Genomic DNA, 25,620 nt, shown 5'->3' on the forward strand with positions numbered 1-25,620 from the left:
TGAATTCCACTTGTTTTCTCGTAACCACCAGACATGCCTTCTGCAGCTCAGGAGAGCGCCCTCCCCCCACCTGCTCGCGATGTCCTGTGACCTGTGCTCTCGCTGCAGTTCTTGGGGGTCCATGTTTTCCTTATTCCCCTCCAAATCTAGCTGAATTCAAAGTTAAGTTCATGATTATGAAATAAAAACTAAGTAACATGAAAAAAACTTTTTCTTGTCTCTTACTCTTAAAATGGTATAAGCTCAGCTACAGCACTGCACAGTAACGCTACCACTTGGGAGGCTGGAAGTTATCTGGGAGGCCCAGGTTCAGTTCCCAGGCCAACCTGAACATGCTGGGCACACTTGCATACTCCTGCAACCCTAGCTGACACGGAGGCAGGCAGGTGTGGTCGCGCACACCCATAATCCCAGCTAAGAGGAGGCTGGGGCAGGACAACCACGACACAAGATCCTGCCAGAAATGCTCATCTCTGTCTCTCTCCTTTCCCCTCTCTCTCATCCTCTCTCTGCCTCATAAAGGACAAAAAAAAAAAGGTTTAAAAAAAACACAAAAATATCTTCCTTATAAAATGCGTGAATAGGGTGAGAGAGACAATAGAAGGGAGAAAAGGAGAGTGACACTCCCATTCTTCTTCTTCTTTTTTTTTTTAAATTTTTTTTTGAGAGGTTTTCGCTTTAGGGCGCGTGCGCTCACCAGACAGACAAACAGAGAGACAGAAAGCGAGAAATAACCCCCAGGGGGGATGGCCACGCCGCAATCCCTTCTCCTCCATTCTCCTCTCGGGATCTTGGGCACACACGCACACACGCCCGGCGTGAGCATTAAGCCACCGGGTCCGGGACGCAAACCGCAGTCGACTACATGGGAGTCCAGCGACATAGCCATTACGCTAACTGCTGGTCCCTCCCATTCTTCTTCATGTGAAATATGAAACAACATGTGGTTTGGAGATATTTGTGTTTGGATATATATAACATGTGAGATATAATATAGAGACATATATTACATATTTGGATATATCATATAAGAAGGAAGAATAGGAAATGTATGATATATATATAGGTGTATCTGAGAGTAACATTTTCATGCTCATAATAACTAATGCTAAATAAAGCCGAAGCTCATTAGCCGTAATTACTCCCAGAGAACGGAGGACAGGAGGGTGGAAGGAAGGGGAGGAGGAGGGAAATCCTCAGATAATGCCTGAAATACTAAACAATCTGTGGCATCGAGGCGCGTTATTTAGAGTCCTGGAGGTAAAGACCAGCACGACCCTCTGGGAGAGATGGAACTGGCTGTCCCTGGGGAGAGGACACTCTGGGGGAGACGGGCTCACAAGAAACTTTGTAATGACTACTTGATTTCTTCAACTATATGCACAAAAGGCCAGCTGCTGGCTCGGCAGTAATGCCTCACCCTGCAGTGCGGGATTCACACTGGAAGGTCCTGGGTTCGTGTCCCAGAGCTTCCCCGACATAAGTACATGTGTGTCCATGACCTGGGCTGGCTGAGGCCGGGGCTGGACCTCAGCATGAAGACCCTCTCAGGCATGTTGTCTTTTATCTTTGTCTCTCTCTTCATGGAAGAAACAAATTTATTAAAAGAAACATACATGAACAAATACTTAGATAAAATATCACATGAGAAATGAATGTATGTACAGATGTTAAGTATAGGGGAAAAAAGGCTGATTCTCATGGTTTTACAGATTATAGATTTTTAAAAATATTTTTATGGGGGCCAGCCAGTGGCATAGTAGTTAGTTAAGGTGCTGGACTCCCACGTGGCCAACCTCTTGAAACCCCCATCGGACATGTGTGCATAAAAGCCCCAAATCCTGAGAGAATGGAGGAGAAAGGATTGAGGCATGGCCATCCCCCTGGGGGGTGGTTTCTCACTTTCTGTCTCTGTCTCGCCAGCAAGTACACACCCCCACAGCAAAAATCTTTTTAAAAAAAGATTATTTTTGAATAAATTAAATTCACTCGTATATGGCCTTTTAAATTGCTTAGTTATTACTGAGGAAAGCAAAAGACTATGAAGGCAAGATCCAAAGGAACGTCTGGAATGGTCTCACGATGGACCTTCAGGACACTGGATTGAACGGCTCGAGGCAGCTGGCTGGCCGGGGAGTTGGTCACAGCTCAGGCCAGCCTGCTCTGTCCTCGCCGCACAGGAGTGGTTCTGCCGGTCCCCAGTGCTGAGCTGTGTGACTCTGTCCAGTTCAGTGTCACCTCCCCAGCTGCCTCCTGGTGCTTGTGAACGTACCGGGCACACAGAGGGCCCTCGGCAGCTCTGCTGAGGGGTTGGACTGTGGGAAGCGGACCCACGGGAGCGAGCCCTGGGTTTGCACTCAGGGACCTCCTGAATATGCCTGTGATCTGGGGCTGGCTGAGGCTGAGGGCGGACCACGCTGTCCAGACCCTGTAGGGGATGCTGTCTCTCTGCCTGTCTCTGTCTCCCTCTCATGAAAGAAAGACACTTTGACAAAGTCCTTGCTGAGGCTCATGCCTTCTTTGCTTGGCTCTGAAATGCAGCCAACAGGGCCGAGGACAGCGAGTGCAGGAATTGCAACAGGAGAGTGGCACCTTGGCAGCCGGGGCCCCCACAGGGCCACCAGTGCTGGCCAGGCTTACCTCCCTAGCCCGGAGAGCAGACTGGCCACCAGGAGGGAGGAGGCAGCCAGGCAACACCTCCGCCTCGTTATCTCTGTCTCTGTCTCCCTCCCTTTCTCTCCCCACGAACGCAGCTGGAGCCTGTGAATCCCCTGTCGTCCACAAGGACAGACCCTCACCCTGTCCCCCCCACCCCCACCGCCATGCCCACCCCGCAGTTCCCAGTCAATGGCACAGCTCTGCCCCCTGCTGCCCTCCACCGAGGCTGCAGGACAGGTGCCTGCGGCCCGGCTGAGACGCCTTCCTGGACTCCAGCAGCAGCAGCTTCCAGAGGTTCACTTTGAGACGTTATTTCCGAAGCTAAGTTCTCTGCAGATCTCGACTCGCTGTGGGTTGACCTGTGTCCCCCACATTACCATGTTGAAGTTCTAATCCCCGGCATCTCAGAATGCGAGCCTATTTGGAAATAGGGTCTTTGTAGATAGAACTCACTAAGGTGAGGTCGCACTGGAGTAGGATGGGCCCGACTCCGATATGACAAGTGTCAGTGCACGAAGGTGACATCTGGCCTGGCTGCAGCCGCAGAGGGAAGGCACCGCTGTGGGATGGCGGGGGCCGTGCCGGAAACCCGGGTTCAGGCCCACCTAAAACAGCCCGGGATGAGGGCACACACCTGCGGTCCTAGCTGGCCAAGAGCCTGGGACAAGGAGGCCCACAACATGGCGAGACCCTGTCAAAATGCCTGTCTCAGTTCAAGCACTTCAGCTTGTGGTTAAAGGAGCTGAATCCCACATGGCCCACTGTGGTTCAAATCCTGGCCCCAGCAGCTTAAGAAACACACCAAACATATGTGTGTATGCCCAAATCCCGACAGGATGGAGAAATGGAGAAGGGATTGAGCCGTGACTATGCCCCATTAGGGATGTTCTCTCTCTCCCTCTCCAATGGATACACCCTCCTACAATTAAAAAAAAAAAAAAAAAAACAATAAAAAAAACTCTCGCTTTCTCTCTCCTCCTCCCTCTCTCATCCATTTAAAAACTGGTGACTGAGGTGTATATCAGGCTGGATGAAGTCTCTTTACAATTTAAATTATCTTTAGCAATTAAGTGTGTGTGTACATACATATATATGTATGTGTGTATGTATACATATATATATAAAACTGGTGACACAGTGGTTAAGGCAACTGGACCCTACATGGCCGACTGCACAATTAAGTCCCAGACCAGGTGGCTTGAGAGAGATGCCGGCTGCGTGTGTGTGCGTTCCCATAATCCGAAGAGGAGGGAGAAATGAAGAAAGGGATGGTAGCATCTCTCTCTCTCTCTCTCTCTCTTGCTCTCTCTGACAAGTGCACCACATCCCCTGGCAAAAATTGGGGGAAATAAATAAATAAAAAGCTGGGGATGTTGGGCACAGCACACACGCAGGGAACACGATGGCAGAGAAAGCCAAGGGATGCCGAATGCTGTCAGCAACTGCGAGACGGGAGAGAGGCCTCTGAAAGAGCAGGCCCCGCGTACACCTTGATCTTGGGCTTCAGCCTCCAGAACCGAGATACAATGGTGTTTTAGCCACTCAGCTGATTACTTCCGAACACAGCCCTGGTCCTGGGTGTTCTTTTAGGGTAGTTGGGAACTGCTTTCCAGCATTCACATCATGAATTTAAAAATCTCCTCAAACTCATGGCCAAGAAACTGCACAGTAAAATGGAAAATCACATTGGATCCCAGGGAACCAAGGTGTAGACTTGGTTAAGCCAGGGAAGAGCTGTGTGACTCGGGCAAATACTAACTTCTCTGAACATCACTGCAAAATGAACGGGCTACACTCAATGCCCTCTAAAGTACCCTCTCCTTGGGACCAGCAGTTGGCGTAACGGCTATGTTGCTGGACTCCCATGCGGTTTGAGTCCTGGACATGGTGGCTTAAACTCACACCAGGCATGTGTGCGTGCATGTTCAGGATCTCGAGAGGAGAATGGAGGAGAAGAGATTGCAGCATGGCCATCCCCCTGGGGGGTGATTTCTCGCTTTCTGTCTCTCCGTCTCTCTGTCTTTCTGGCGAGCACACATGCCCTATAGCAAAAACCTCTCCAAAAAAAAAAAAAGTACCCTCTCCTTTTAGACTACTACAGTCGTCCAAGTATCTCTGCAACGGATCTAGGGAAATGAAATTTATACACACAGACCCTGAGCAGCCCCAAGTCAAAATAAGTACTGAAACACACACCCTGAGCAGCCCCAAGTCAAAATAAGTACAGAACCACTAAAAAAAAAAAAAAAAAAAAGAAGAAGAAGAAGAAAAGAAAAAAGAAAGATAAAACAAGAAAGAAGCCTACGTGGGGCCAGCCAGTAGCATGGTAGCTGGATCCCACACAGCCAACTGTGCAGTTCACGTCCTGGACCGGCAGCCTACATGGCGAACCAGGGACTTGCAGACAAGCTGAGAAGGTGGTGATGGGGCAAAAACTGCAGAGCTAGTGCCTGCCCTGCCTGCAGGACCCCCGCAACCCTGGCCGGGCTCCCTGTGCGTTGTGTTCACTTTACAGTGCAGATGGCACTTGCTCGGCTAGCTCGGCTAACAAGGCTCGCCTCATCCCACCGGCTGTGCTTCTTGGGACACTACGTGGGAGCCTGCTCAGACTCTGAGTCCAGACAGCGCTGACCTCTGACCTGCTAGGGTGTCTGAGCCCATAAAGCAGGGTCAGCTCCCAGAACACAGAACTGCACAGGCTGACCACGCCGGCCCCTGGAGTCACGTAGGAAGACCTGACCTCGCCCCAGACCTTCTGCTTCTGCGTCTTCTGGTATAGGGAAGACCGAACACATTTTAAAAGAGGAAATTGAGTCCCGAAATAGTGCCTTTTCTTCCTGTCCCATGGAACTTTCCAAATGAGTCCTCTACACGGAGCACCGCGGTCCGGGCAATGACAGTCACTCGCACACAGGAACGGGCGCGTGTGATGCGCGTGCTGAGGCAGAGGCTCGTGCTCCCAGAAAGCCACTGGAGCAGCCGACCAAAACCGGACATGTGACACTCAGGACGTAGAAGCAGGGAGATTAGCAAGGGAGAAAGGAGAAGAAACACAAATAAAAATAAAATCACATGCCTGAGTCCTATTCCTGACACTGAGACTAAAAGGCTTTCTTCAGACCTCAACAAGCTGACCAAGTCCTGAGGGGGAGAAGAGGCACCAGAGAACAGAGATGGTTAAAGGTCATTATGGTTTCCTTTTGTAAAGTGTATCTTTAGGGCCGAGTGGTGCAGTGGTTAAGGCGTTGGACTCCCACATAGTCGACCATAGTTCGAGTCCCAGACCTGGCAGCTTGAAACTCATGCCTGGCACATGTGTGTGCATGCCCAAAATCCTCAGAGGAGAGTGGAAGGAAAGGGATTGTGGCGTGGCCATCCCTCCCGGGGTGATTTCTCACTTTCTCTCTTTCTGTCTTTCTGGCAAGTGCATGCACCCTATAGCAAAAACCTCTCAAAAAATAAATAGAGCTTTTTCGCAATGGGTTCGCCGCCAGAACACAGGTGTCGTGAAAAACACCGCTAAATCAAAGCCAAAATGGGAAAGAAGACTCACATCAACCTCGTTGCCATTGGACACGTAGATTCCGGCAGGTCCACCACTTCTGGCCGTCTGATCTAGATGTGGCGGGATCGACAAAAGAACCATCGAAACATTTGAGAAGGAGGCTGTGATTTGGAAAAGGGCTCCTTCACAGACGCCTGGGTCTTGGATAAACTGAAAGCTGAACGTGAGCGTGGGATCACCATTGAGATCTCCCTGTGGACATTTGAGACCAGCAAGTACCATGTGACTCTCATCGATGCCCCAGGACACAGAGACTTCACCAAGAACATGATGACAGGCACATCTCAGGTCGACTGTGCTGCCTTGATTGTTGCTGCTGGTGTTGGTGAATTTGAGGCTGGTATCTCCAAGAACGGGCAGACCTGTGAGCAGCATGCCCTTTCTGGCTTACACACTGGGTGTGAAACAACTCATTGTTGGTGTTAACAAAATGGGTTCTACTGAGTCACCCTACAGTCAGAAGAGATACGAGGAAATTGTTAAAGTCAGCACCTACATTAAGAAAATTGGCTACAATCCTGACAGTAGCATTTGTGCCAATTTCTGGTTGGAATGGTGACAACATGTTGGAGCCAAGTGCTAATATGCCATGGTTCAAGTGATGGGAAGTCACCCGTGAAGATGGCAATGCCAGTGGAACTACACTGCATCCTGCCACCAACTCATCCAACTGACAAGTCCTTGCGTCTGCCCCTCCAGGATGTGTACAAAATTGGTGGCATTGGCACTGTCTCTGTTGGCTGAGTGGAGACTGGCGTGCTCAAACCTGGTATGGTGGTCACCTTTGCACCAATCAATGTGACAACTGAAGTCAAGTCGGTTGAAATGTACCATGAAGCTCTAGTGAAGCTCTTCCTGAGGACAACGTGGGCTTCAATGTGAAGAACATGTCTGTCAAAGATTTTCGATGTGGCAATGTTGCTGGTGACAGCAACAATGACCCACCAATGGAAGCTGGCTTCACCACTCAGGTGATGATCCTGAACCATCCAGCCAAATCAGTGCTGCTACGCCCCTTGTACTGGACTGTCACACAGCTCACATTGCTTGCAAGTTTGCTGAGCTGAAGGAAAAGACTGATCGCTGTTCTGGTAAAAAGCTGGAAGATGGCCCTAAATGCTTGAAATCTGGTGATGCTGCCGCTGTTGGTACAGTTCCTGGCAAGCCCATGTGTGTTGAGAGCTTCTCTGACTACCCTCCTCTGGGTCGTTTTGCTTTTCGTGACATGAGACAGACAGTTGCTGTTGGTGTCATCAAAGCTGTGGACAAGAAAGCTGCTGGATCTGGCAAGGTCACCAAGTCTGCCTAGAAAGCTCAGAGGCTAAATGAATATCCCTAACTCCTGCCGCCCCAGTCTCAGTCAGTGGTGGAAGGACAGTCTCAGAACTGTTTGTCTCAACTGGCCATTTTCGTTTCATAGTAAAAGGCTGGTTAATGAGAACAATGCATGGTAAAACCTTCAGAAGGAAAGGAAAATGTCTTATGGACCATTTCATTTTTTCGTGTGTGCAGTTTTAAGTTATTAGTTTTTAAAATAAGTATTTTTTAATGGAAACAACATGACCAAAAATCCGTCACCAAATGTTGAGACCCATTGAAACAAAGTTTAATGAGAAAAAAATAATTTAAAAAATAATAGAAATAAAATGTATGTCTTCCATGAGTGTCAGTGAGAGAGAGCTACCCCCCACAAGGTCTTTATGCCATGACCCACCCCCAGCCCCAGTGGTCAGGATCACAGACATGCACGTGACCAGCGAACTCAGGGAGGTCCTGGGATACAAACCCAGGACCTTTCCCACCTGGGTCCTATTATGTTACCACTGCACCACCACCTGGCCCCAAAAGGGTTTTCAAAGATGGGATACGGGAACCAGCAGTTAGCGTAATGGCTATGTCGCTGGACTCCCCCATAGTCGACCGCGGTTCACGTCCCGAACCCGGTGGCTTAAAACCCACGCCGGGTGCATGTGCATGCGTGCCCAAGATCCCGAGAGGAGAATGGAGGAGAAGGGATTGCGGTGTGGCCATCCCCTCTGGGGTGTGATTTCTCGCTTTCTGTCTCTCTGTCTCTGTCTGTCTGGCGAGCACACGCGCCCTATAGTGGAAAAAAAAAAAAAACTCTCAAAGATGGGATAGAAGGGCCCGAATTATAGGCAAACTGGTTTGATGTTGACGCCCAGTAAAATTCAAGATTATCTACTGAATTCTAGAAGACCTACTGAAGAGGCAGGAGAAAGCTAGCAAATGAAAGTGGGTCAGGGGCTAGATTAAAAAAAAAAATGCGGGTAGGAAATTTCTCACCCAAGGTAAAGTTAGGCAGGAGATTCGTGGGGAAGTCCATCTGATTAAGCCACATTTGACAGAGCCGGTGAGAAATCCGTGGGCCTGACCACATTCCATAGACAATGAGATGAGAGCCGTCAGTGGGCTCAGTCAATGACCACCCAACACGACCTAGATTAAAAGTGATAAAGCTGGGACCAGCCAGTGGCGCGATGGTTAAGGCGCTGGACACTCCCACGTGGCCGACCATGGTTCAAGTCTCGGACCTGGTGGCTTACTTTCTCACTTTCCCTCTCTCTCTCTCTGGTCAAACTAAAATAAATGGATGAGTGAATACAATTTTTTAAAAATGATAAATCTTGCAGAATGTAACTGCCGGGCCCTTCTGAGCCACTCTGTGTCCCTCCGCTCAGGCCTGCTCCTACCTCTCAGGAATGTGCTTTCATTTTTACTTAATGAACTACCTTTTCCTTTCGCTCTTGGCGTGTTTTGTTCAATTCTTTGTCTGACACACCAAGAACCTGGACATCATCACCTGGAAGCCATCCGGCAACACTGAAATCTTCCGAATGCTAGACAATCTACTGAACGTCCTAGAATAGCTACAGTTTTTCCCTTGACAACCGAACCTTTCAGAATCCTTACAAGTTTGAAGTGATTTTTACTTCTGACTCTGGCAAGGCCTGCCAGTCACCCCCACTTCCATTCTCCCCTCTTCTGTAGCAAATGACCTCTGAATTTTAACTGGGCACTGACTAAAACGTCCTCTATTTCCCGGCAGCTGGGTGGGATTGTTTGAATCCCAGCTGTGAGGCTATAAGCAGAAACTGTGGCCGTTTGGGGAAGTGACGTTTCTCCCATGGTCTTCCCCCGCCCAGAACAGACTGGTTGGAGGTGGCACAGGCCGGGTCGGGCACAGCCACGAGAGCCAACAACAGCGTCAGAGAGCGGGCACAGCTTTCCTTCCAGGGAAGGGTGAGTGGTAGGGTGGGTCCGGTTTTGGACTTTGGGTTCTAGAAAGGGCATTGACAAGGATGTCCCAAAATATAAGCAGCAAAAATAAGACAGTTAAAATATGCTGAGGCGGCCCAACAGGTGGTATGGAGGTTAAGGCGGCTGGATCTCACGTGGCCGACTGTGCAGCCTGAATCCTGGAACTGGTACCTGGAAAAACACGCTGGTCTCATGTGCATGCATACCCCAAATCCCGAGAAGATAATAAAGAAGGAACTGTGGGGTGGCCATTCCCCCCATGGAGTGATGTCTCACTTTCTGTCTCATATGCTCTCACTGGAGAGAGACAGAGACAGTGAGACAGAGAGAAACCACACCCCGAGGGGATGACCACGTCACAATCCCTTCTCCTCCATTCTCCTCCTGGGATTGTGGGCACTTAGGCACATGCACCCAACGTGACTTTCAAGCCACCAGCTCTAGGACTCAAACCACGACTGACCATGTGGGAGTCCAGAGATGGACTCTACGCCATCTGCTGGCCTCTAGAGTCCCTACTTTTTACCCACCTCAGCAGGGCTGCTTGAACTTCACTGCCCATCAGGATCCCTGGGAACTTAAAACAGGATGCTCAGATCCCAGCCCCAGGCGCGGAGGAAACCTGATTCCCACTGGGGGAGAGGCTGGTGAGGAAAGAGACAGTGGGAGCCTGGGTCTGGGAGGACCGCAGCTGCCGCACCAGCCCGGGACTGGCTACACCCACAAGATCCAAGGGTCTCGTTCCAGCCACGCTGAGTTTCTGTTCCTCAAGGTTAAACATAATCCCAGCTCATGTACACAGCAGAGTTTTAAGAAATAACAAAATGGGGTCTGGCAGGTGGCGTGGTGGTTAAGGGTGCTGGACTCCCACATGGCCGACCACAGTTCAAGTCCTAGACCTGGCGGGTTGCTTAAGCACTTTCTCTTTCTCGCTTTCTCACTCTGTCTCTCTCTGGTTAAATTAAAATAAATAAATACAGTTAAATAAAATAACTCTTTAAAAAAAAACGACAAAATGTATTCACTGTAAAAACATCCAGTGTTTGTATGTCTACTAGATTCAGACATGTATGCTATCTTTTTAGGTGTGGTTAGGCTCTTTAAAAGTAGACTATAAAGCTGGGTCATTTGTAAGTTATGTTTAAAAATTGTTTAAAATACATCATGTGCCACGGTCAACCACAAGATTATTAAAGCAACGGTGCGAGTGTATGTGCCCTGCGGGTCTTTATTGAACGGTCTATCAAGTACCCACACATTTTACATCAAAACCACTTCCAGCCGAGGGCCAGCAGGTGGCGCAGTGGTCAAGGTGTTGGACTCCCGCATGGCAGACCGCACGTTTCAAGTCCTAGAGTGACGACATTCAAGCCAGGCGTGTGTGTGTGTGTTTTCCCCAAATCCCAAGAGAATGAAGAAGGGACTGGCATAGACGTCTCCTGGGGGGTTAATTTTTCACTTCTCTGGCGATTGTACATAACCTATTGCAAAAAAAAACTCATTAAAAAAAAAAATCCCTTCCATCCAGCCCAGCTGCAGTGGCAGTGGGGCACTGCTGAGCAATACTGGAGCCATACAGAAGGCCTGGGTTTGAATTCCCAGGCAGCAAACGTGGACATGCACCTGATGTTTTCAAACCATTGGGTCCCGGACGTAAGCTACGCCGTTGGCCACATGGAACCCAGCTGCCTTAAACATGTCACCTAGCTGCTTATATCCTGTGACACCTATATATTTGTCAATGCCCCTAAAACACCAAGCCCGACTGGATCCCCACTTTCCCTTGAAGGTGAGGGAGGCACTGTCCCTGCTCACTGGTGGCTTTCCTTGAACATGCCAGGCACTTCCGTGATTCTGGCTGGTCGGAGATTGGGGGAAGGGCCACAGCATGGCAAGACTCTGACTGACAAGGGTATTTGTCCCTGTCTCTCCCTCATATGAAAGAAATCAAATTTTAAAAAATCATTTTCTAGGGGGACTAGCAGTTAGCATAATGGCTATGTCGCTGGACTCCCATGTGGTCGACCGCGGTTCAAGTCCCAGACCCGGTGGCTTAAACTCAAGCCAGGCGCGTGTGCGTGCGTGCCCAAGATCCCGAGAGGAGAATGGATAAGGGACTGCAGCGGCACCATCCCCCCTGGGGGGTGATTTCTCGCTTTCTGTCTCTCTCTTTCTGGCAAGTACACATGCCCTGTAGCAAAAACCTCTCCAAAACAAAACAAAATTTTAAAATTTTAAAAATCACTTTCTAGGACCAGCTGGAGCTGTGAAGGCGACTGGATCCCATATGGCCAACTGTGCAGTTTGATTCCTAGACCTGGAGGCTCGAAAATCACATCAAACGCACGCGCGTGAGTGTGTTATCCAAATCCTTCAAGGACGAGATGGAGGGAAGGGACTACAATGTGACCATGCCCCACAGCAGTGCTTACTTGCCTTCCGTGTCTCTCCTGTCCTCCCTCTCCAGTGAGTGTACGTGCCCTCTGGCAAATTTTTTAAAAGACAAAGCCCCGGCAGCTGGCCATCACTAGACTGGAACAGGGAGGTGGTGGCGGGGGTCACACAAAACTTAACACTCATGGGCAGAAACAGCCTCCATCCAAGCCTCAGACCAAGGCAGCCGCCCCAGGGGAAGGAGTCAGCACTGCTGTTTACAAGTTTTAAGCCAGGCTGTCTTTGGGAAGTTCAAATTAGGTCTGCCCTTGGCTCCATCACTTCCTGGGTGACCTTGAGCACCTTTGATGCCATTTCCTCAGCTACAGAACAGGGCGCTCCATCCTTGCGGGCTGTGGCGTGTGAACACAGGAAGCACAGCGCCTGGCACGCGACTGCTTACAAGTGCAGCAGGTGTGAGCTAATCCCCAACTCAGCCAGCATAGGATGACAGTGTGCAAGATGTACTTGTACGTGCAAATCCGAGACTGCCTCCTCCCTGGACATGGGCCACTTCCTCACCCAAGATTCTGACGTAACTGGTTCAGGCAGACTTTGGCAGTTTATAAGCTCACAGACCCAGAACCACTCAAACCAGTGGTGTGAGAACCCCTGCATACATTGTATTCTAAGAGAGGTAAACTACATTACAAAAGGCAAGCTGCCGTTCTGGATGAAAGGTGGCCAAAAAGATACCTACAACACAGGGTAACTGGATCCTGGATTCGAGTGGAGGGGCTATAAAGTCATTTGAGAGACAACTGGGGACACCTCACTGTGAACTGCACTTGGAGAAGCTGCGACACTTACTTACCTTGTGTGGGCTGATACTACTGTGATGGAATGTAACATCCTTATTATTACAAAGCATACAATGAGGCCAGGAGGAGGCACTGTGCTTGGGGCACTGGATTCCCACATGGCTGACCATGGTTCTAGTCCTGAACCCGGTGGCTTGCTTTATTTTCCCTCTCTCAGGTGAGTGTGCATACTCTATAGCAATTTTTTAAAATAATGAATAAAATTAAATAATTATTTTTTTTAAATTTTTGAAAAAGAATACTCAAAAGCCAACAGGTGGTGTGGAGGTAAAGGCAGCTGGATCCCACATGGCCAACTAAGCGATCTGAGTTCTGGTTGGTGGCTTGAAATAATCACTCCAGGTATGTGTGCATACCTAAAATCCTGAGAATGGAGAAACGAAAGCAGGTCATCCCCCCTGAGAAGTGATCTTTCTCTTTCTCCAGCAAATGCATGCACCCTGTGATAAACTAAAAAAAAAGTATGAGGTCGTCAGAAAAGTCATGATGTGTTTTTCTATGCAGAGATGTGCCATGACTTTTCTGATGACCCAATAAGAATTAGAATCAAAAATAAATTTTGAAATATATATCATTTTTAAGATTTATTTTTGGAATAGGGTGCATGTGCTTACCAGACAGAAAGCAAGAAATCAAAGCCCAGAGGGGATGGCCATGCAGCAATCCCTTCTCCTCCATTTTCTCCTTGGGATTTTGGGCGCACGCGCTCCCAGCACCGAGTTTTAAGTCGTCCGTTCCGGAGCTCAAACTGTGGTGGATTATGTGGGATTCCAGTGACGGAACCATTATGCCACCTGCTGGTCCCATTTTAAAAGAATTTTTAAACAGTATGTTCAAGTGTTTAGGGATGAAATGTGTTTGCAACTTACTTCCCAATGGTCATGAAACAGTGTCTATACAAAGAGCAGGTACACACCGCCAGACACGAACAACAAGAAGGGTAGGAGAGGCAGTACTCTTTGAACTGTTCATATACATGAAAAATTTCAGAATAAAAGCTTCGTATTAACATTCAACCCGGCACCACGGACTGCCGTGACAGCCTCACCACACTGGCCAGGAAGGCATCTTGGCGATCTTACGCTCCCGTTTCACAATTGGTGCTGCTCGAAGTCACCCTGTTGCGCAAACCACATAATGAAACCCACAGGGCTTCTGGAAAAAAGGGTCAGCTACCCAACACTCAAAAACTTCATGACACATAGAAATACCAGTTATATCTGTCAAACGGTTAAGAAATGTAAAATAGCGCCTCGCCTTGCTGGCGAAGCCCACAGGCCTGCCCACTCAGCGCCTGTGCACGTGACTGTGGGGACACGCGGTGCACACAAAAGCACACCTCCTGCTTCCCTGGTTCCTACCTGCTTGCCTCTCTCTGGAGTTTTGCTAGCTGCAAAGCTCTAGCCCTATTTCCTCCAAATTGGCCTTTCTTTTAAAAGCACATGCGCACACAGTGTTGGTGTGTTTCTCACGCTACTGGGTCCAGGACGCAGACCACACAGCCAGCCGGTCTGGGATTCACCACCGCACTGGCCGGGCCTAAAAGTGATTTAAATTTTTTTTTTTAATTTCTCTTATATGAGAGAGACAAGAATAGGATATTTAGTGGATAAGAAACACAAGTGGGAAAAGGTGGTTTGTTTTCACTTGTCAAACTGGTCACACCGTAAGCGTTCATGGTCTGGCCCTGGTGGCCAGTGGTGCCCACCACTGCCTACCAAGAACAAACCCTGTGGCTTCCACGGGGCAACTCTCAGAGCAGGCAACTCTCAGAGCAGAAACTCTGCTTTTCGGCTCTGGGATCAGGGAGACACGGTAAGCCCAGTGGTGTAAGATCTGCCCACCACCATTTGTCCAAAGACAACCTCTCTTTTGTACCAATCTTTATTTATTCACACATTTGATAAAAATGTCACAGTTAGGAGTAAGATCATTACAATGACATAAGTAACTTACAGACACACCCCAAGTGCAGTCACCTTGCCCGAAGTCAGAACATGGAGCAACCACAGTTCCTTAGCACCTGTCCACACATACACACACACACACACACACACACACACACACACACACACAATCTCTCTCCCTCCTTTCTCTCTCTCTCTCATATACCCATCCACAATTCACAATTGCCGGTGCTAAGTTCAGACACAGCCCAGGAACTCTTCCCTGGCTTCTGTCCTGGGGAGAAGAGAGAATTGGGAATGCCCAATTTTTCTTTCTGCTCTGCCACAGAAGCAGAGAACGTCAGGCGTGAAACCCTGGGGCAGTTATTTTCTTGGCACAAAACTCAACAGGCAACAAGGTCAAGAGGGGGTTAAGTTAGTCTCAGGTTTAGATCCCTTTTCAACACCACAAAAAGACAGCAAGCAGGAACACAGGGAAAATTCGGCCACTGAAATTCCAAAAAACAAGGGAGGAAGGAAGGTTTAAAACTTGATCCCTATTGTCCAACAAACTGCAACAAGCGCAACAGTGAGCCCAAACAGTTATCCGATCATGACCTTAACTGGACAGTGTGGTTTGATTTACTTTAGCTCTGAAGGAAGGAGGAAAATCTTTCTTTAGGGAAAAAAAAAAAAAAAAATTGTGTAGGGCATGTGTGCTAGCTGGGTGAGCCTGCGGGGGAGAAAAAGTGAGAACACACCCCCGGCAGGGGCCGGCCATGCTGCAATCCCCTCTTATCCATTCTCCACTTGGGATTTTGGGCACACGCACACACTTGCCTGGCATCTTTCTCAAGCTGCCAGGTCTGGGACTTAAACCGCACAGTCAGAAACGTGGGATCCAGCCGCCTTAACCACCATACCACCGGCAGGAACAAGAAGGTAACAAAAACCATATCCCTACTCTATTAGTATTTGGGGCAAGAGTCCATCTACTCATTCACACAGCCTGCCAACAGCGCCAGCTCTGAGAGACAGCTGGGTGGCACAGCCCTGGTTCCTCTGCCTTTAGCCTTCCAAGAAGGACAGGTCAAACCTCAAGTGCGAAAAGAATGCCTGTAACAAAATGGTGTCTGCACAGAGGGGTAGCGGAGAAAGGCCACTCTACTCCCCAGCAACTGCTTTCACAGAAGGGTTAAAAAATAAAGTGAAATACATTTAAATGTGATATTCTGAGCATCTGCACTGACCCTATCAAACACTGATTCCTCAGAAAGCTACTGTCTGAAAGGACGCATCTCCCAGTGCTTTTGGCAGATGAGCAAAGGTTAGGAAGGAGGCAATGAGCCAGTGAACGCAGTGCATAAACATGGAACTGGCCAATTCCAAGGAAACTGCCCTGTCAGGTCAGTCAACGGGGTGGTGTTCGGCAGGCAGGAGAGAAATCTCTTGGTACAAATATCATGTCGCAGAAGATAAGAGCAAGGTGAAGACAAGGCACTTAACACGGTCAAGTACCATTCACACCCTTCACACGAAGACTGTGACCAAGAGCCCTCCCAGTGACCCACTGAGACCCAACCAGCCAAGTACACTTTCCGGGGGGACGTGCAGAACTGGAAGAATCCGAAGCGCTGTACCACCAACGGCGGGCTTGGAATGTCAGCACAGGAAACTACTCAGAGGCATCCAACAGAAGTCACTCCAGCCTGAGTGAGAAGTCTGTTCCAGATGAGCTCAGTGAAATACTGAATTTCGAAATGGGGCCTGAGAATACCACAATATCCCCCAGGGACGTCGCCTCCTCTGTTCTGATAAGGAGCACTAAGGGCTCTGAATGAAATTGGACAGCAGTTACTGAATTATCTTGCACGGTGGTTACAGCAGACGCCTTCTAACACAGATGACCTGTCCCATCCTGTAGCAGAGTGACAAGGAACCCAGACAGGGCTAGAAGCGCCTGCCCCCTCTTATCCCAAAGCCCTCAGGCATATTCGATCCGAGCAGGGCCACAGCTGCCCTCGCTCTTCCGCTCCGAGGCCTGGGCAGAGGCCTTGGCTTCACTACTCATTTCCAGAGGCTTCGCCGAGATGTAGTCCTTTACTTTAATCTCCATGTTCTTGGCCTTCAGGGTGGCCATGTGCAGCTTCTCCAGGAAATCTGGCATGCCTGTTGGGAGACAGGGGGTGTGGGCTAAGCTCACTTGCAAGACAGCAGCAGGTTCAAAATCAGAAGGCTATCTGGAGCTAGCTTGGTCTCACAGGTCATGGCCTGCCTGATAGCCCATGACATCTGATCCCAGAAGGTGGGTTTTTTTGGGGAGAGGTTTTTGCTATAGGGTGCATGTGTGCCAGAAAGACAGACAGAGACAGAGAGATAGAAAGCGAGAAATCACTCCCCAGGGGGGAATGGCCACGCTAGAACCCCATCTTCTCCATTCTCCTCTCAGGATCTTGGGCACGACACACAACTGCCCAGTGTGAGTTTAAGTCGCCGGGTCTGGGACTCGAACCCTGATCGACTACATGGGAGTCCAGTGACATAGCCATTATACCAACTACTGGTCCTGCAGAACGTGTTTTCTATGCTTGGATGGTGAACACAACCCACGGCCTCTGATCTTCTGAAAATTTAAACTGATCAGGCCACTTAAAAACTCTCCTTGAGAAGACTAAGTATCCCTCATCAGCGGCATAGCTGAAATAGCTGCCAATTGTTATTTAGGCAAATGTTGAACAGAAACAGCTGATTTTCTTCCCATTCTTCCACTGAGGCATAAGAAGCTGCCTTTAGAGAAGCAGAAGAAAATTACACACGGATGCTTTCTAAGACGAGAGACTGGAAGGGAAAGGCAGTTACGGCTGGGACACACGGCCTTTGTTAGGACAGGTAGCAGCCCCTTCCTCGGTGAGTGCCCTACGATCACATCTTCTAAGCCAGCTCTTACAGCCTCCAGCGCTATTGAAACTACTCAGACAATTCATTTCAACACATGGAAACAAGGTCAATGCATTAATATACACTCCTGAAGGCATGGAGGCTAACATTTTTCTAATTTTTCTCTGCACAGAAATTCCTTTCTGGGATCCTATAAAATCATATCCCTTCAAACCTCACCTGGAGGCTTTGACATCTTCCTGGTAGTAAAAAATAAAATTGGAAGGGTGCAGAATTTGCCTATTAGAGCTCCAGTGAGACCAATACTCATATCCCTGCTGCCATTAAGACAAGAGAGACAGGGACAACAGTAGTGGGTGGGGCGCTCGACTCCCACAAGGCCGACCACAGTTCGAATTCCAGATCTAGCAGCTTGCAACTCATGCCAGGTGCATGTGCATGCATGCCCAAATCTCAAGAGAATGGAGAAGAGATTGTGGCATGGCCACCCAACTCCAGGACGTGATTTCTCACTTTCCCTCTCTTTGTCTCTGTGTCTCTGGCAAGTGCACATGCCCTGTAGCAAAAAAAAAATGTCTCTATGGCGCACATCCCCTTTCAAAAAAAAAAAAAAAAAAAAAAAAAAAAACTCTAAAATAATAAATAAATAAAAAGAAGACAGAGAAAAACATGCCCGATCCAGATTGCAGACCCTCTGTACAGGTCCTACTCACCACTGGAAACCATCCAACTAACACAGTAACGAGGAAACACAGTCTGGGGATTGTCACTGTATGTCAACAAGTAGTCAAAGCCATTCTGGAAAAGAAAAACAGCAAGGATGAGAGGACCTGAATTACTGACCATAACCCCTCTATCAGTACCACAGGATGGCCAGGATTCTGACTGGCGAGTGCCTTTTCTTTCTTTTTTTTTTCTTTTTCTTGGAGAAGTTTTTTTGCTATAAGGTGCGTGCGCTCACCAGAAAGACAGAGAGAAACAGAGAGATAGAAAGCGAGAAATCACCCCCCAGGGGGACGGCCACACTGCAATCCCTTCTTCTCCATTCTCCTCTCAGGATCTTGGCCACGCATGCACATGTGCCCGGCATTGAGTTCAAGTCACCAGGTCAGGACTCCAACCGCGGAGGACCACGTGGGAGTCTAGCAACGTAGCCATTGTGCCACCTGCTGGTCCCGAGTGCCTTTTCTTTTAACCTGTGTAGCAAAAAGCTAACGCCGAGGCCTGACAACTGCTTCGTCCACAGAAAGGCCTGCCTGCCCGCTGGGCCTTGGCCAACTTGGCTCCCAGCCAATTAGCAGATAAAGGTGGCTACCTGTGCCTAGACCATGCAAACAATGAGGGTTGTGCTGAGCAGACTTTCCTTCTGGCAGCCTAGGATTCTGGTAGGCAAAGGGTGTTCTGTGACCAGCTCCCTCCCAACTTTTTTTTTTTAAAGAGGTTTTCGCTATAGGGTGCTCAACAGAGAGAAAGACAGAAAGAAGCAAAGCGAGAAGTCAGCCCCCCAGGAGATGGCCACAACACAACCCTGTCTCCATTCTCCTCCTGGGATCTAGGGCACACATGCACATGTGTCCAGCATGATTGTCAAACAACTGGATCCAGGACTCGAACCGCAGTTGGCCATGTAGGAGTTCAGCAACGTAACCGCTATGCCATTTGCTGGCCTCCCCCTGCGATTTTCAGTGCTGTCTCTAATGGATATCCCCACCAGACACACTGCATCTGCTGCTGGGGAGGAAGCCTTCCGTGGACTTGTCCAGACCAGACTGCGCGTCATATCCCCTCCTACGATGTGCTGTGCACTCTTACTGCATCGCTACCACAGGGCTTATCTGTAATACAGCTATATGCCGAGCCCCTCTAGCAAACCTTCATATGTGGGAGTAATCTTAGGGCACCTGAACGCATAACCTCAGTGTTTATAGTTTAAAATCTAATTCTTGGGCTAGCAGGTGGCATGGAGGTTGAGGCAGCTGGACCCCACATGACCGGCTTTGTGGTTCAAGTCCTGGACCCGGTGGCTTGAAAATCACATCACATGCATGTGCATGTGTGCCCAAGATCCTGACTGGGGCATGGCCAACACTTGGGGGGTAATTTCTCACTCCCCCACCCCTGGCAAGCACATGTGCCCTATAGCAAAAAACAAAAAAGTTTTTACCAAAATAATGTTACTACTTACCACTATTACTACTACTAACAGCAAACGTTTATGCAATGCTATGTGCCAGGAACTGCTCTAGTCCTCACAACAGCCCTACGTGTGAGTACGACACCGCACATACTCCTGAGGAGGGACGGGTCAGGAAGTGATGAGGGGTTACCTCCATAACTCGGCAGAGAGCCCAGAAACCTGACTGCAGGGCTCACACACTATCCTTCAGGCTCAGCCCTCCCATTGTCCGACACAGGGACAGAGGGGGCTGAAGGGTATTTACAGGTACAGGGGGATGAAGGGTATTTACAGGTACCCTGACCCAAAGGGAGGACTAAACCAATTATGCTCCATTTGAAAAAGAAGAGGTAACTTCTGTCTATGCTTTTTTTTTTTTTTTTTCCCAATTCCAAGAGGGTGACTGCTCTCACCAGAGGGAGGGCTGGGGAGGAAGCACTCCCCCAGGGCGGTGTGGTCACCCCTTGGTTTCTCCTTCTCCTGGTTTCTCCATCCCGTCAGGATTTGGGGCATACACACACAGGCATATCTGCCAGTATATTTTTCAAGCTGTCAGCAACAGGACTCAGACTACAGTTGGGTGCTTCCCTGAACCACTAGGCCGCAGGGCTGGCCCTGCGTTATTGTTTTTAAATCAGATTTGCCATAATACTGGGTGGCAAAGCTACACCTTAAATTCTCATGCATTTACAGAAAGCCCATCTTTTTTCTCCAAGTGATCTGTTGACTCTTGCATTCGTTTTCTCAGTATGTATTCGAATATCTGCTGTCCGTCTGGCACTGTGCGAGTGACAAATGTGCTCCCGTCCCTGCCTTCAGGATAAACAGGATAAAACAGGACCTTAACAGAGACAGACTGGATCCAGTGGAAGTGAAGAGAAGGCGAGGTCTAGCCAATTAAATAGTGACCGGAGCACCACAAGGGCTGGCTCTACGACTACCTGAGTCAATGCGGATAGAAGACTTTAAGTTACTCTACCCATGGACACTGTGACGGGAAGTTGAGACCTGGATTCTCATCCAATACTACTACTATTAGAAAAGGAAGCCCCAAATGAAAACGATGGTTACTTGTAGGAAGAAGGAACTAGGTGGGAAAAAGAGGAACACAAGGGTGGGGGGGTCTTCAAAAAGTATATGGTGGGCCAGTCCCTGGCATCGTGGTGAAGGCAGCTACATCTCAAATGGCCGGCCCCAGACTCCATAGCGGGACAATCATGGTGGGCCTGTGTGCATGTTCAGGATCCTGGGAGGAGAATGGAAGAAAGGGAGTCTAGAGTGGATATCCCTCAGGGGCTGATTTCTCACTTTCTCTCTCTCTCTGGCAAACAAACACAACTTATGGCAAAACTTAAAAAAAAAAAAAAAGAAAAAGAAAAGCCATTTGGGGGCTGGCTCTGTGGCCTGGTGGTTAAAGCACCCAAGTCCCACACAGCCAAACCTGCAGTTCGAGTCTTGGATACTACCATGTGTGTGTGCATGTCCAAGTTCCTGAAAGGAGGGAGAGATGGATGAGAAGGGATTTGGTGTGTCCATTTACCAAAGGAGGGTGTTCTCTCCTCTCCTTCTCTCTCTAGAGAGCACATGCTCATCTTAGCGAAAAAAAAAATAAAAAGAAGAGAAAAAAAAAAGTCATTGCCTACTGAAAAGAATCAAGATTCCCTGAAGAAATCCTAATCTCCAGGTTTAGAGCTAAAAGTACACAAGATGAACTGGGAAACTCTCAGAATACCAGAAAGCAAGCAAGCTCCTAGTCATGTGAAAACAACCTAAGCCAAAAAAAGGAGGCTCCCAGTGGTCAAAAAATAGGATCAAGTTGGGAACCAGCAGTTAGCGTAATGGCTATGTTGCTGGATTCCCATGTAGTTGACTGTGGTTCGCGTCCTGGACCCAGTGGCTTAAAACTCATGCCGGGCGCGTGTGCGTGCGTGCCCAAGATCCTGAGAGGAGAATGGAGGAGAAGGGATTGCGGCGTGACCATCCCCCCTGTTGGGTGATTTCTCGCTTTCTGTCTCTCTGTCTCTGTCTGTCTGGCGAGCACACGCCCCCTATAGCAAAAACCTCTCAATAAAAAAAAATAAAATAGGATCAAGTTGAGAATCGGTAAGAAAAACTATAATGGATCAAATAAAACTAACCAAATAGGGGCCAGCAGATGGCTTAATGGTTACGTTGCTGGACTCCCATGTAGTTGATCATGATTTGAGTTCCAAACCCAGTGGCTTAAAATTCACACCGGAAGTGTTGAGTGTACATGCCCAAAATCCTGAGAGGAGAACGGAGGAAAAGGGATTGCAGCGTGGGCATCCTCATGGGGTAATTTCTTGCTTTCTGTCTCTCTTTCTGTCTCTCTGATGAGTGTACATGCCCTATAGCAAAAATCTCTCAGGGGGAAAAATCTAATCAAATAAGCTTGTATCTGTAAGCTTCTAATGATTTTTCTTTCTTTCTTTCTTTTAAGAATTATTTTTGGGGCCAGGAAGTGGTGTGGTAGTTGAGGTGCTGGACTCTCATATGGCTGACCGTGGTTCAAATCCTGGACCTGGCAGCTTTCTTACTCTCCCTCTCTATCTCTCTGGTCAAATTTAAATAAATGAGTAAGTAATTTTTTAAAAAATTTAACTTGTTTTAAAACATTATTTTTATTTAACTTATTTGTTTGTTTTAATTTGACCAGAGAGGGACAGACTGAGAGAAAGAGAGGGAAAGTGAGAAAGCAAACTGCCAGGTCTGGGACTCAAACCACGGCCAGTCATATGGGAGTCCAGTGCTCTTAACCACCATGCCACTTGCCAGCCCTTCTAATGGTAGTTCTTAAAAAATAAATAAATAAAAATAAAACTCAAAACAAAACAAAACCTTACCCATGGAGGATCCCTCAAAGCATGAATTTGTTCCTTTACTTTGGAAATCAGTAAGGGAAACAAACCAAGCGTTTCAGCTAATAAAGGAAGAATGAAGAGCTATAAAATCAGCATTTTGTAACCTCTAATGAGACAAATGGATTTTTATCAAGTTTCTAAGTTCACAAAGAAAGGGACGGACGTAACTTGCCTTCTAATAAAGTAGCCTTGAAAATCACACTGGGAGTGTGTGTGCATGCCCAAAATTCGAGAATAGAGAAGGAATTGCAGCATGTCTGGGGGTGACGTCTCACTTTCCCTCTCTCTGATAAGCACATGAACTCAATGGCAAAAACCATATTAAAAGAAAAATGACAGGAATCAGCAGTTAGCGTAATGGCTATGTCGCGGACTCCCATACAGTCAGCCACGGTTCGAGTCCTGGACCTGGTGGCTTAAACTCACACTGGGCGTGTGTGCGTGCGTGCCCAAGATCCCAAGAGGAGAATGGAGGAGAAGGGATTGCGGCGTGGCCATCCCCCCTGGGGGGTGATTTCTCGTTTTCTGTCTCTCTGTCTTTCTAGTGAGAGCATGCACCCTATAATAAAAACCTCTCAAAAAAAAAAAAATTACATCAGAGCACTGGGGGATACAAGAGATCAGAGACGAAAAAGTCAGCTTCTTCAACAAATATCAACGTAAGCAAAAAGAGGAGTGGAAACTGAGCTGATTTCAAGAGATTCAAAAGATAGTACAAATGAATTTCAAAGTCTCGATCTTATTCGGGTCCTGATTTAAAGAAACCAATTAGGAAAATACTCATGGATAGGGCCTGCCCCATAGCACAGACTTAAGCAGAGACAGCCAGCTCACCCACGGCTGATAGCAGCCTAAACCTCAGCCCCGGCAGCTTGAAAAACCAACCAGACACATCTGTGTGCATGTCCAAAACCCTGACGGAATAGAGAAATGGAGAAGGGCTGAGGCCCACTGGAGGACGCTTTCACTGCCTCTGGAGCTCATCTGCCCTCTAGCAATAAAAAAATGTTCACTGACAATCAGCAAAATTTGAACACTGATTAGATACTTGGTATTAGGGATTACCGCTAAGTATTTAAGTTGTGACTATGACATTAGCGTTAGGTTTTCAAAAATTCCTTTTGAGGGCCAACCAGGTGGCACTGGACCTCACATGGCCAGCTGTGCAGAAGTCCCTGACCTGATGGCTTCAGGGACACGCCAGGCTCAGCTGCAGGCATGCCCAGGGTCCTAAAGAATGGAGGCGAGCAGACTACGTGCGGTCATTCCTCCAAGAGGTGCTATCTCACTTTCCCTCTCTCTGTCTCTGTCTCTCTCCAACAAGCATAAGCATCCTGTAGCAAAATTTAAAAAAGAAAAATTCCCTTTTAAGGTAAATATTTGAAATATCTTAGAAAAACTGGGATCTCCCCAAAAGGAGAATGGAGAAGGAATTGTGGCGTGGCCATCCCCCCTGGGAGGTGATTTCTCGCTTTCTCTCTCTCTTTCTCTCTCTTTCTGGCGAGCACATACGCCCTATAGCAAAAAACTCTCCAAAAATATAAAAGAAAAGAAAAACTGGCATCTCCTATAGAAAAGCTGGAATTTCCTTCGAAATAATTAAGGGAATGGGAAAGGAAATGGGAACCAGCAGAGGTAAGTTTGGCCGGAGTTGGTCATTGTTGACGTGGGGGACAGATACATAGGGTTTATTATATTGTCCCCCCTACTTTACCTTCTGCATACATTTCACGTTTTTCATAATAAAAAGTAAAATGAAACACCAAACCTTGGCTCAAGGATCTATTTTCCTTCTGGTAAGTCCAAACCTAACTGCCTGACCTTCAAGGACCCTCTGTACAGTCAGCACATTTTCTCTCCTCCCTAACCTCGCTTTCCTTTCTGAGCCGGCTCCGACACGCATGGCTCCTGTCTCATCTTTATTTGAATCATGTTTTCTATCTCCAGGGCCCTTGCTGTTTTCCTCTACCCACCTTTTCACAAGGACCAGCTCAATTCCTACCTTTTCCTTAAGAGTTTACCACAAATACACTAAAAAATTTATATTAATCATTGTGATTGGGCCAATCCCAAAGCCCAATGGTTAGGGAGCTGGATCCCACATGGCCAACCATGGCTCAAGTCCTGGCCCTGGTGGCTTGAAAACCACACTGGGTGCATAAGATGCATGCCCAAATCCCGACAGGACAGAGAAATGGAAAAAGAGATTGCAGTGTGACCAAGCCCTATTGGGCAGGAGGGGTGCTTTCTCTTCCCCTCCTCTGGTAAGCACATACACTCTCTGGCAATGAAAATTAAAATTTGGACTGTTCTCTCAACCCAGCTGAAGAAATATTTATTACATGCCTACTGGAGCAACACACTCTGCTAAATGGTAAGCTATGTCTTGTCTGTTTCATGGCTTCTAAAGGCAGCAATGCTGGAATTCAAGTCACATTTTTTCAAACAAGAAACACACAGTCATAGTTCAGATTTCAAAAGCAACATAAGGGAATAAGGTGAAGAATATGCCCACCACACTAATTCCCAGCCTGACCCAGTCTCTCCTTCCTAAAAGCAACTAGCCATCAACATCAGCCTTACTTCTTTTCTATCTTCCAAATAAAGCAAGAAATTTTCATACATTTCTAACAATAGTCCACTGTAAATAAACTTGTCTACACCGCAATCTAGTTCTCTCTCTCTCTCTCTCTCTCTCTCTCACACACACACACACACACACACACACACACACTTACATAACCAAAGTTTCATGAAATATGCTTACACTCGGAACCAGCAGGCAGTGTGATGGTTAAGGTGGATTCGCACATGACCAACTGCGGTTTGAGTTCTGCACCTGGCAGCTTGAAAATCAGTGTGGGGGGACCAGCAGTTAGCGTAATGGCTATGTCGCTGGACTCCCACATAGTCGACCGCGGTTCATTTCTGGACCCAGTGGCTTAAAACTCACACTGGGCGCGTGTGCATGCGTGCCCAAGATCCTGATAGGAGAATGGAGGAGAAGGGACTGCGATGTGGC

The 25,620-nt window shown here is 48.1% G+C and overlaps 1 protein-coding gene and 1 pseudogene across 1 annotated transcript in view; one reads left to right on the plus strand and one right to left on the minus strand.

The window, feature by feature from the left end:
* Positions 1-4,080: 4,080 nt before the first annotated feature.
* On the plus strand, positions 4,081-7,562 carry LOC102502094 (elongation factor 1-alpha 1 pseudogene; annotated as a pseudogene).
* A 7,973-nt stretch (positions 7,563-15,535) lies between these two features.
* The window catches only part of STARD7 (StAR related lipid transfer domain containing 7), a gene marked incomplete at its 5' end in the record, with an annotated part of 31,399 nt that continues 21,314 nt past the window's right edge, over positions 15,536-25,620 (minus strand). The window contains 2 exon segments of the mRNA XM_006166551.3: positions 15,536-16,811; positions 18,254-18,338. Coding sequence (XP_006166613.2) covers positions 16,627-16,811; positions 18,254-18,338 — 270 coding nt within the window.

The sequence above is a fragment of the Tupaia chinensis genome, unplaced genomic scaffold (assembly GCF_000334495.1).
Source record: "Tupaia chinensis unplaced genomic scaffold, TupChi_1.0 Scaffold144276_1, whole genome shotgun sequence".
NCBI lineage: Eukaryota > Metazoa > Chordata > Mammalia > Scandentia > Tupaiidae > Tupaia > Tupaia belangeri.